The sequence below is a fragment of the Marmota monax genome, unplaced genomic scaffold, assembly GCF_021218885.2.
Source record: "Marmota monax isolate L192 unplaced genomic scaffold, Marmota_monax_Labrador192_F-V1.1 WCK01_AAM20220418_F8-fsc00137, whole genome shotgun sequence".
Classification (NCBI taxonomy): Eukaryota; Metazoa; Chordata; class Mammalia; order Rodentia; family Sciuridae; genus Marmota; species Marmota monax.
This window is the reverse complement of record NW_026692854.1, coordinates 252,587-265,452: the sequence shown is the minus strand read 5'-3', so window position 1 is coordinate 265,452 and position 12,866 is coordinate 252,587. Positions and strand designations below refer to the sequence as shown.

General features: G+C 34.9%; 1 protein-coding gene across 11 annotated transcripts in view; it reads right to left on the bottom strand.

Annotated features, from left to right (window-relative positions):
* Positions 1 to 12,866, bottom strand: part of Mycbp2 (MYC binding protein 2) — a 272,081-nt gene that overhangs the window by 230,218 nt on the left and 28,997 nt on the right. For all 11 annotated transcript variants that reach the window (XM_058580959.1, XM_058580960.1, XM_046449465.2 and 8 more), the window contains exon 2: positions 9,597 to 9,672. In XM_058580959.1, coding sequence (XP_058436942.1) covers positions 9,597 to 9,672 — 76 coding nt within the window. The remainder of the gene's footprint in view (positions 1 to 9,596; positions 9,673 to 12,866) is intronic.

The window sequence follows — 12,866 nt, the reverse complement described above, 5'->3', positions numbered from 1 at the left end:
CTTGTGCCATAACTCCTTAGACATCAATACATATCTTTTTTTTCTAATGGTTATGTTGTAATAAAACTTAGCTATGAGTATAAATTGCTTCTGAGTGTTATGAATCCTTCTTGCAAATCCTCAAAAGAAATTCCATCTAAATATTCCACTCCTGGTAATCATCCAAAAAAAATAAACACATATCCACACTAAGACTAGTTCATAAAGGTTCATAGCAACTTTGCAATAGCCAAAAACTAGAAACACCACCAAAATGTCCAACAATAGGTGACTGGATCAACAAAATGTGATATAACCACACAATGAGATACTAGTAAGCAAAACAAAAAGGAATGAACCACTGACATAGGCAATAATGTAAACACAAATATTGTATTTATGGAAAGAAGTCATATAAAAAGGGAACAACTGTATAATCACATTTATATTAAATTCTCGAAAATGGGAACTAATCTACAGTGACAGAAAATGTATCTGTGGTTGTTAGCGCCAGGGTTGCAGGAAGGAATGGAATGCAGCAGAGCATGAGAAAATCCTTGAAGATGATGGAAATGTTCTGAAGCTTGACTGGTATAGTATTTGCATTTATGTTAATTTTCAAAACTGTGTACTTTAAATCCCTGTCTCAAGCTCTGCTGTTAAGAAACCTAACCTAACATATAAATACATTTGTTATCAGGATGGTGAGGAAGCTTCCTGTGTTATTCATTTCATTTCTCTTGTAAGAAAGTGAAGACAGACAGCTTGCGCTGACCCTCTGGGAGCCCAGGCAGGCCCAGGCCAGCCCTGCCAACCCCACAGAGCCCACACTGAGTCCAGGGACAGCCCACAGCCACAATGCTGCATGCCACATAGCTGCATTTCTGAAAACATCGCCCAACACCACCGCCTAGGCCCCCCTCAACCCAAAACTTCATCACTGAAAGCAGCCATCGTGGGGCACCTTCGTTGCCATTTTTAGTTGAGGCAACTCTCAGCTTGGAACACTGGCTAGGCAGGTACAATAGTCCCCAACTCCTTCCTTCCCCTACAGTCACTAACTCAGCACAGTGACTGCCCAATACAAAACAACTCTCCAAGACAGGTACACAGCACCCAGAGCACAACCCACAAGAACTCCAGAGAGAAAGATTCCCGATTAGGAAGTAGAAAGGGAGAGGGTGAGTGAGATATAATTTAGAGACTAAATTAGAGACCAGGAACTGTGAGGCCTACAGATGATAAAAAATAAAAATAAAAAAAAAACAGGCGCCTACATCACACGAGCAGGCCCCAAAGGAAATCCTTGGGATATATGAAGCAGTATGTTCAGAGATGCAGCTCTGTGGCATGCAGCATTGTGGCTGTAGGCTGTCTCTGGACCCAGTGGGGTCTCCCATCAGGGGCCAATGGTGCCATAACCCACTTCCAGGTGCCCTGTACCCAAGACCAATCCTCCCACCCTGGTAACCTTCACCATCCTGAGGGTGGAGATATCAGCAAACAACAAACAACCCAACCTGTTGGATGAGAAGAGAAGGAAAGATACTGATCTCTGAACAAAACAATCCTGGTTTCTTCCTTCAACATTTTTTTGTTTTTGTTTTTTTCTCGCTCTCTCTTCTCCCGCCCTCACATCCCCAACATCTGTGAAACCAAGTACTTTGTATGAATTACGATACTGAGGACTGGGATGTCTGAATGGGATATTACAATTGTTTTGTTTATTCTTTTATCTCCTATTTTTACATTTTTTTAATTTTTCTTAATATTTATGTGTTTCTTTTATGTACTCTAATATCTTCCCACTTACTTGTCTCCCCAAAATCACCTCCTCTCTCTTTTCCTACTACTAACCATCTTCTTTAGATTCCTCTTTCACACTTCCTAAGATCTAATAACTCTATATCCTCACCTCCTACCCTCTCAACATCTCATCCTACAGATCACCCTCTGTTCTTTGTCCACCATCAGAAACTATAAAACCTTTTGCAAACCTACTGTTTATATTGTAGATAATAAATGAACTCACCATTTCCGTGTATTGTGACAAAACTGTAAATGTCTTAATAGCAACTATTTGGTTTAAGGTTGTATATTGTTAGTACTGGGATCTGTTAACATTATTCTTCCCCTCAAAGAAGTATTAGAACACTGCAAGGGCTATAAGCCTATAGGGTAAAAACAGTAACGTCTTGGATTCACAGTGCTAGAAGGGAAGACACTGGAACAACATGAATAAAAACAAGGGAAAAAAGTATCCCAAACAAATCAAGACACTACATTACTAGAATCCATGGCTAGCACAACAGAAGAAATGACAGAGAAGGAGTTCACGAGGTACATAATTAAAATATTCTGTGAATTAAAGGATGATATAAGAGAACAAATATAGGCAGCAAAAGATCATTTCGATAAAGAGGTACATAAGCAAACACAGGAAGCAAAAGATTACTTCAATAAGGAGATAGAGGTTCTAAAAAAAAATCCAAAAACAGAAATCCTCGAAATCAAAGAAACAATACACCAAATTAATGGCTCAATAGAAAGTATCACCAACAGATTAGACCACTCGGAAGACAGGATCCCAGACAATAAACACAAAATATATAATCTTGAAAAGAATGTAGAACACACAGTGAAGATGATAAGAAACCATGAGTAGAATATTCAAGAAATATGGGATAACATAAAAAGAACAAATGGGATAGAGGAAGGCACAGAGTTCCAAACCAAAGGAATAAACAATGAAATAATATAAAAAATGTTTCCAAACATAAAGAATAAATTGGAAAACCAAGAGGCTTACAGGACACCAAATGTACAAAATCACAACAGATCCACACCAAGGCACATTATAATGAAAATGCCTAGCATACAGAATAAGGAGAGAACCTTAAAGGCCAAAAGAGAAAGGAAACAAATTACATATAGGGGGCAACCAATTAGGATACCTGTAGATTTTTCAACCCAGACCCTGAAAGCTAAAAAAAATCCTGAAACAACATATACCAAGCTCTAAAAGAAAATAGATGTCAACCAAGAATCTTATATCCAGCAAATTAAGCTTTAGACTCAATAATGAAATAGAAACCTTCCATGATTAAAAAAAAAAAAAGTTAAAAGAATATACAGCTAGAAAGCCTGCACTACAGACCATCCTCGGCCTAATATTCCATGAGGAGGAAATGAAAAACAAAAATGAAAATCAGCAGAGGGAGGTATTACACTAGATGAAAAACTAATCAAAGGAGAAATTAAGTCAAGTTAAATACTAAAAATTAACAAATATGATGGCTGGGAATACAAATCATGTCTCAATAATAACCCTGAATGTTAATGGCTAAACTCACCAATCAAAAGACATAGATTGGCAGATTGGATTAATTAAAAAAAAAAAAACGACAATATGCTGCCTCCAAGACTCATCTCATAGGAAAAGATATCCATAGACGGAAGAGGAAAGGTTGGGGAAAAACATACCACTCATTTGGACTGCAGAAACAAGAAGGGGTTTCCATCCTTACATCAAATAAAGTAAACTTTAAGCCAAAGTTAACAAAACTGGATAAAGAAGGACATTTCATACTGCTCAAGGGAACCACACACATCAACAAGACATAACAATTTCAAAAATATGTGCCCCAAACAATAGAACATCTATGTTCATCAATCAAACTCTTCTCAAGTTCAAGAGTCAAATAGACCACAACACAATAATTTTGGGTGACTTTAACACACCTCTTTCACCACTGGATAGATCTTCCAGACAAAAGCTGAACAAAGAAACTATAGAATTCAATAATATAATCAATAACTTAAGACTTAACTGACATATATAGAATATTTCATCCATCAACCAGCAAATACACTTTCTTCTCAGCAGCACATGGATCCTTCTCTAAAATAGATGATATATTATGCCACAAAGCAACTCTTAGCAAATACAAAAAAGCAGAGATACTACCCAGCATCTTATGAGATCATAATGGAATGAAATTAGAAATCAATGATAAAATAAAAAATAAAAGCTACTCCAACACCTGGAGACTAAATAATATGCTATTGAATGAAGAGTGGGTTGCAAAAGAGGAGATTTAAAAATTCTTAGAGATAAATTAGACACTGATACAACATATTAAAAATCTCTGGGCCACTATGAAGGCAGTACTAAGAGGAAAGTTCATTGCATGGAATTCATTCCTTAACAGAAGAAAAAGTCAACAACTAAATGACCTAACATTACATTTCAAAGCCCTAGAAAAAGAAAAACAAATTAACACCAAAATCAGAAGAAAACAGAAAATTATTAAAATCAGAGCTGAAATCAATGAAACTGAAACAAAATAAACAATTGAAGAAATTGACAAAACAAAAAGTTGGTTCTTTGAAAAAATAAATAAAATTGATAAACCTTTAGTCATGCTAGCAAAGATAAGGAGAGAGAAAACTCAAATTACTAACTTCCATGATGAAAAAGGAAATATCACAACAGACACAACAGAAATACAGAAGATAATTAGAAATTATTTTGAAAACTTGTACTCCAATAAAATACAAAATTTCAAAGGCATCAACAAATTTCTAGAGTCATATGATTTGCCTAAATTGAATCAGGATGATATGCAGAATTTAAACAGATCAATTTCAAGCAACAAAATAGAAGACACCATCAGAAGCCTACCAACCAAGAAAAGCAGAGGACCGAATGGATACACAGGAGAGTTCTACAAGACCTTTAAAGAAGAACTAATACCAATACTCTTCAATTTATTTCAGGAAATAGAAAAAGAGGCAGCACTACCAAACTCATTTTATGGGAACAATATCATCCTGATTCCAAAACCAGGCAAAGACACATCAAAAAAAAAACTTCACACTAATGTCTCCAATGAACATGGATGCAAAACTTCTAAATAAAATTCTGGCAAATTGAATACAAAAACATATCAAAAACATAGTACACCACTATCAAGTGGGGTTCATTCCAGGGATGCATGGTTGGTTCAACATACAGAAAGCAATAAATGTAACTCATCACATCAATAGACTTAAAGGAAAGAACCATATGATCATCAATAGATGCAGAAAAAGATTTTGACAAAATATAGCATCCCTTCATGTTCAAAACACTACAAAAACCAGGGAAACAGAAATATATCTCATCATCGTAAAAGCTATCTATGCTAAGCCCTAGGCCAACATCATTCTAAATGGAGAAAAATTGAAATCATTCCCTCTAAAAAACTGGAACAAGACAAGGATGCCCTCTTTCACCACTTCTATTTAACACAGTTCTTGAAACACTGACCAGAGCAATTAGATGAAAGAAATTAAAGGGATACGGATAGGTAAAGAAGAACTCAAATTTACACTATTTGCCAACGATACGATTATATACCTAGAAGACCCAAAAAAATTCCCCAGTAAACTTCTAGAACTAGTAAATAAATTCAGCAAAGTAGCAGGATACAAAATCAACACTCATAGAAAAGCATTTCTGTATATCAGTGACAAATCCTCTAAAAGGAAAACTACCCCATTTACAACAGCATAAAGAAAATAAACTACTTGGGAATCAACTTAACGAAAGAGGTGAAAGACCTCTACAATGAAATCTACAGAATGCTAAAAAAAGAAATTAAAGACCTTAGAAGATGGAAAGATCTACCTTGTTCTTAGATAGGCAGAATTAATATTGTCAAAATGACCATTCTACCAAAAGTACTATACAGATTTAATGCAATCCCAACCAAAATCCAATGACATTCCTCACAGAAATACAAAAAGCAGTCATGAAAGTCATCTGGAAAAATAAGAGACCCAGAATAGCTAAAGCAATCCTTAGCAAGAAGAGTGAAGCAGGTGGCATCACTATACCAGACCTTAATCTATACTACAAAGCAACAGTAATAAAAACAGCATGGTATTGGCACCAAAACACACTAGTAAACCAATGGTACAGAATAGAGGACATAGAAACAAATCCACATAAATGAATCTCATATTAGACAAAGGAGCCAAAAACATATATTAAAGAAGAGATATCCTCTTTAACAAATGGTGCTGGGAAAACTGAAAATCCATATACAACAAAATGAAATTAGTCCCCTAACTTTCACCACACACAAAATTCAAAAAGTGTATCAAGGACCTAGTAATTAAACCAGAGACCTTGCACCTAATACAAGTAGGCCCAAATCTTCATCATGATTAGCCCCTGATTTCCTTAATAAGACTTCTATAGTACAAGAATTAAAATCAAGAATCAATAAATGGGATGGATTCAAACAGGAAAACTTCTTCTCAGCAAAAGAAACAATCAGTGAAGTGAACAGAGAGCCTACAGAATGGGAGCAAATTTTTACCACAGGCACATCAGAAAGAACACAAAGAACTCAAAAAATCTTAGCACAAAATAAATAAATGAATGAATGAATAAATAAATAGCCCAATCAATAAATGGGCCGAGGAACTGAACAGACACTTCTCAGGACATACAATCAATCAACAAATACCTGAAAAAATGTTCAACATCTCTAGCAATTAATGAAATTCAAATCAAAACCACTCTACGATTTCACCTCACTCCAGTCAGAATGGCAGCTATTAAGAATACAAACAACAATAAGTGTTGGCGAGGATGTGGAGAAAAAGACACACACAATGGTGGTGGGACTGCAAATTGGTGCAGTATGAAGATTCCTTTGAAAAGTAAAAATGCAACCACCATCTGATGCTGCTATCACACTCTTTGGTTCATACCCAAAGGACTTAAAAACAGCATACTACAGGGACACAGCCACATCAATGTTTATAGCAGCATGATACACAATATCTAAATTGTGGAACCAACCTAGATATCTTTCAGTAGATGAATGGATAAAGAAAACGTGGTATATATACACAATGGAATATTACTCAGAATTAAAAGAGAATAAAATCAAGATAAATGAATATCATGGTAAGTGAAGAAAGCCAAATCCAAAAAACAAAATGCCAAATGTTTTCTCTGATATAAGGATGCTGATTCGTATTAGAGATGGGGGGGTGGTGGCAACATGTGAGGAATAGATGAACTTTAGATAGGGCAAAGGGGAGGAAGGGGAAGGGAGGAGGCATGGGGGCAGGAAAGACGGTGGCATGAGACGGACACCATTACCCTAAGTACATGTATGAAAACACACATGGTGTGACTCTACTTTGTGTACAACCAGAGACATGAAAAACTGTGCTCTGTTTGTGTAATATAAATTGAACTGCATTCTGCTGTCGTATATAACAAATTAGAACAAATAAAATAAAATAACTTAAAAAATAAGGAAAGTGAAGACATACTGGAACATAGAATTTACCAGAGGTTTAAGGAAATTGGGAAACATCAATCACAGTAAAAAATGGAAGAACTATTTTATAAAAAGCAATAAAATAGTCTGGACATGAAAGATCCATTTGAGACTGGTGATCATCAATGTCTAATATTATCTATTTAGTCTTGAATTCCCTTCAGCAGAACATGGATCTTCAGTGAAAGAGAAAATATTTAATTTGTATAGGATTGAATTTTGTCAGCTAACTGCAAGAAATATACAAGAGGGGTGCGGTGGGTAAAATAATGGCCTTCAAAAATATCAACACCCTAATACCCAGAACCTGTGAATATGACACCTTACATAGAAAAAGGAACTCTGCAGATATGACTAAAGAGTTTGTGATTAAGGATCTCTCTTGTAAGGAGATTATTCTAATTTTACATATGCTTGTAGTGATCAGGAAATGCTTCTTAGCATTTTTGTATCCAAATACCTAGCCCAATGTTTGCACATAGTGCACAATTAATGTTTGAAGAATAAATGAATGAATTTATTTATATCACTCTTATTAAAAGCTACTCTTAAAAAAGATCCAACACTGAGGACAAGAAAAGCAACTTGAATTACTACAGGCACAAAAGTAGTTATAGGGGATAAAACACCTTGATTTCCCATCTCTTCCTGCCCACTTTTGGAAAATTACCAAATGAAACCTTGAAAGAAAAAAATGTTAAAGATTGCTACTCTCTGCCTTTGCACACAATAAAAAGTGGAAAAGGGGTAGAAGCTGGAATCTGAATGATGTGTATTTGTCAGAATTTTTATATATTAAGAAAGCTCTTTACCTCCCTCTTCTATTCCAAAACCAGAGGTAATGAGAGGTAATACAACTGAACACCTATTACATATCTGCCTGCCCAACACCTATTACATATCTGCCTTCCCCCATTTCACATGGTATACTCACTATGGTTGTCACAGGCTTACAAACTTAACTTAGTCTAACCAAAGTACCCCATCTCCCTGATCAAAATGAGTGATGGGTTCAATCAAAACTCCTACCAGACTTTCTGCTAGCAGTAAAAGAAATGCTTCTTAATAAAAGAAAATTAAGTTGGAGCTGCCAGCAGCTTTAGCCTCCAGCCACCAGCATAGGCGCATATCAGAGGAAAGCATAGACAAGAGAAGAAGGCACAGATTTGATGACATTATTTTCTGCATCCAGCTGTGTTTTCAAATAGAGAAACCAAATAGATCCCATCCCCCACTATTATTTTATTTGATTTACTACTTCAAAGTAGACTTTGTTCAATTATAATAGCAAGAACACTAATTTTAAAAAGCAGGAAACACTTTCCTCCAGAACTTAAATACATTATGCAGACCCAGCTAAACTACTATTTATCTAACTCAATATGAACTGTTCAGTAAACCATAGTTACAACTCTTCTTTTCCTCTTGTCTAGGTTTCTTAGTAGAACTATTTAATAGAAAACACTCTAAAAAATAGAAAGTTGGCTCTGGACAGGGACTTTATAGACAAGATTTCTCTATCAGATGGAAAAAAATAGATTTCTAGTCTCTAAGGTTCCCCCTAAAACAAATATCCACATTGCCTCTTCTTTTGCACAACTATCACCAGTCAAAAGCCAGAACAATATAGACACACCCAGAGCCTTCTTAATTCATGTCAAGAAGAGCATAATATAATGAATCCAAATCCAAGGCCCAACTCACAAACCAAAATTTACTATTTCAAATACATGTAGTCAAAGTGAAAAATAGAGAAGAGCTATGAATATGTTCCCCAAAGAACGGATTAAGTAATGAGAATAGGTTGGGCATGGTGGGCACACTCCTGTAATCCCAGTGGCTAGGGAGGCTGAGACAGGAGGATCACAGTTTCAAGCCAGCTTCAGCAACAGTGAGGTGCTAAGCAACTCAGTGAGATCCTGTCTCTAAATAAAATACAAAATATTGCTGGGGATGTGGTTCAGTGGTCAAGTGCCCCTGAGTTCAATCCCCAGTATTGTAAAAAAAAAAAAAAAAAAAATGAGAATAAATAATAAATATTTTTCCACACCCAGATATTAATAACTTTCAGTCTACTGGTAAAGAAGCAGCCTAAACTAAAGATGAAGGTAAAAGCAGAACCAAATTATAAAAAGTTTTTACAAAATTATTTCAGCACATAGAAGCAGAATGTTTTGCTAATTATACTCATATTTTTTAAATCCTGTCATTTTTATTCAAATTATTATATGAAAAAAGTCCTCATTCCCCATAAATAACCAGCAACTTTACCTTGCTTCTTGTTTTCACTTTTGATTTGCTTTTCTGTTTTCTTTTCAATTTCTTCTTATTTAAAATTTTCTTATTCCTAAAAATTAAAAAAGTGGACAAAATAATTATGAACATTCATATAAGGATATACAAAGCTATTAAAAATAGGTATCACCAAAACAGACATTTGAATATTTCTCTTACAAACTTTCCATGAAACAGGATACTCTATATATACATTAAGATACTATCAAATAAATAGCTATTGAGCTGTCTGCAATACTGGACAGCTAGGAAATACATTAAATAATAAAAAATTATAAAATTTGAATTCTGCAAAAACAAATTTTACAAAAAGTAAAACATGAAAAAGGTATCAAATCAAGCTTTTTAGAACTTTATTAAACAGTGGGGATTGCTAATAAACATCAGTCATGTTCCCCCGCCCCCCCCAAAAAAAAAACTGCTTTCTCTGGGAATGAGTTACACTGCAGCAAGAAGAAAAAAAAAACTCAAGTCACTTTTTACTGAATTAATATACGAAAAATCCTGAACGCATACACTTGTATATGCAGCAATGAGTTTTTCATTACCTCACATCCTTAAGACTAAAATATTTTTTGAGAAAAAGGAAGCCTCTGAGTGACTCTAAGAAAGCAGGGGGGAAAGGTGGTAAGAATAAGGATTACAGTGGAAGAAACAAGAGGCAAAGCAAACAAACATTTTATTTTCATTTCACTTAATATTTTTATTTTCACCACACTTACATGCACACTACTAAGTAGTGAAGATACAAAATGAAAAAGACAGTTCTTGCCCTGGAGGAGCTCAGAGACTTGAATAGAAAGCACAGTATAATAATCTAGCAAGAGGATACAATAGCTATTAGATAAAAAGAGAAGGGGTTAAGAGTGGTGAAGGGGTAAGGATAGGACAACTACAAGAAGACAGGGAGATGGGGAGGAAAGGAAAATTCTAGATGACTACAGGGAGATGGGGAGGAGAGGAAAATTCTAGATGACTAAAGAAGTCCAGTCCTTAGACCTGATAACTGGTAGAAGCAATGACAGAAAAAGAGTTTTAAGCCTAGGTCATTTGTGGGTAGGGAAAGTCCATTTTGAAGACATCTGAATTTAATATACTAAAATGTCAAGACAGACAAGAGCAACCAGCATAAGAAAATTTTATCCTTAACAATTCCTCAGGCTTCTCTCCTCCAATCAAAATAATCACAAAATCTTGTCAATTATATCTTTTAATAGTTCTTGATTCTGTCCACAGCATCTCTATTGTGGTAACTAATAATATAGTTATCACCATCTTTTGCCTGGACCACTGACAAACCTTCTTAACTTACTTCTGCACATATATATTTATCCCCCTTCAATCCATTCTTCATATAGGAACTAGGTCACCTTTTAAAATCACAAATCTAAGTGGGAACTTCCCTCCATTTAAAACTCAGTATCTTCTCAATTCTCTTAACATAAAATCTAAAAGCACTGGCACTGATTAAAGTATCTTCCAGTAACCAATCTTGGCCCACCTCTCCAGTTTCACTCCACATTCCTCTCTAACTTGTTCAACATCCTCCAGCTACAATGACATTTCTTCAGTTGTCTGAACCTATTGAGCTCCTTTGGTGCTTTCACAAAAGCTTCCCCTTTGCCTGAAATTTTCTTCCACATCTCCTGTTATCCACTACTCATCTTTGAATCCCCAGCCTAACTGTCACTTACTCAGGAAAGTATTTCTAACTCTATAGACTGGGTAACGTTCCCTAACAAGCACATTCAATTCATTTTTCATTTTTGTTTCAAAATTTTTTATAATTTATCTCATAACCTATAATTGTCATTTTATTTGAGATTATGATTTAATGCATCATTCCCTCACCAAACCATGAGCTCCAACAATACAGAGGCCATGTGCATCTTGTTCACTGCCTATCCTCTTTGTCCAGAAAGGCACCTGGAACAGAGTACTCAATGGTATTTTGAGAGAAAGAGAAAATAAAAGGGAAGGAAAAAGAAGAGGGTTAAAATGAAAAAATTCAGAGAAATAGAATAAACCTTACTTCTAGACAAGCATTAGTCAGAGAGCAAAATAAGAAGAGGATTAAGATTAGATTCTTAGATAACAACAAATCATTTAAAGGATATCTAGACAGAAATATCCACTGAAGAGTTATTTTACATACATGGGGTTATTTTACATAAATTTTGGTGGAAAGGATGTAATATAAACAACATATATGGCTGACATTTCTCCAGAATATTATGAAAAAAATTTAAGAAAAAAGGGTGGCTGACAGTGTTGAATGCTAAAAATGAATAGATACATCTAATTATATAATCTATCCAACTTCCAAACAATGTGGTAGCTTTTAATTGATTGAACAATTCTAATGAGTCTGAACCAACCAACTCTTGCATATAGGCCATCTGAAGAACCAGCTTTCCTAAAATTAACAAAATAACTTTAACTTATTTTAATGTGTTTATTGATTTAATTTTTTTTATAAGCACAGAATTATAAAAAAGATTCAGCCAGGTGCAGTGGCATACCTGTAATCCCAGCAGCTTGGGAAGCTGAGGCAGGAGGATCACAAGGTCAAAGCCAGCCTCATCAACTTAGTGAGAACCTGTCTCTAAATAAAATATTAAAAGGGCTATGGATGTTGCTTAGTGGTTAAGTGCCCCTGGGTTCAATCCCTGGTTACACGCCCCCACACACAAAAGGAAGGAAGGAAGCAAGGTAGGAAGAAAAAAGATCCAGAAATAAACGGAAAATTATATAAAGAAAATCTATTCTCATCATTGGAAAATAATACTATTTGCTAGTAACATTAACATTCCATTATACAATTATATCTAAGAATGAGTAAATTTTTCATATGTGAGGATGAATAGAGAAAACTCTAGGAATCATCCTTACACACTAACAATTGACTTTTGAATCTCTAATTTTATTATTTAGGATTTTAAATTTTAAGTCAATAAGAAGCTTAATGAAGAGTATATGGAATTGTTCCTGGGACTTTTAGTCTTCTCAAAAAAAAGAACCTCTACCCACTAGATCTAAAAGAATTATAGCTAAAAATAAAAAGTAAAAGGTAAAATGCCATATTTACCATTAACCATTTACTTTAAAAATTCAAAGGAAGAATTTATCTTAACAGCTACACTGTTGAAAGAAAACCAAATTCTTCTGCAATGTAAGAACAAATGGATTTTACAAGTTGTTCAGTGATATAGATCATTAGTTTCTATATCAGAGTCTGTTTTCTAA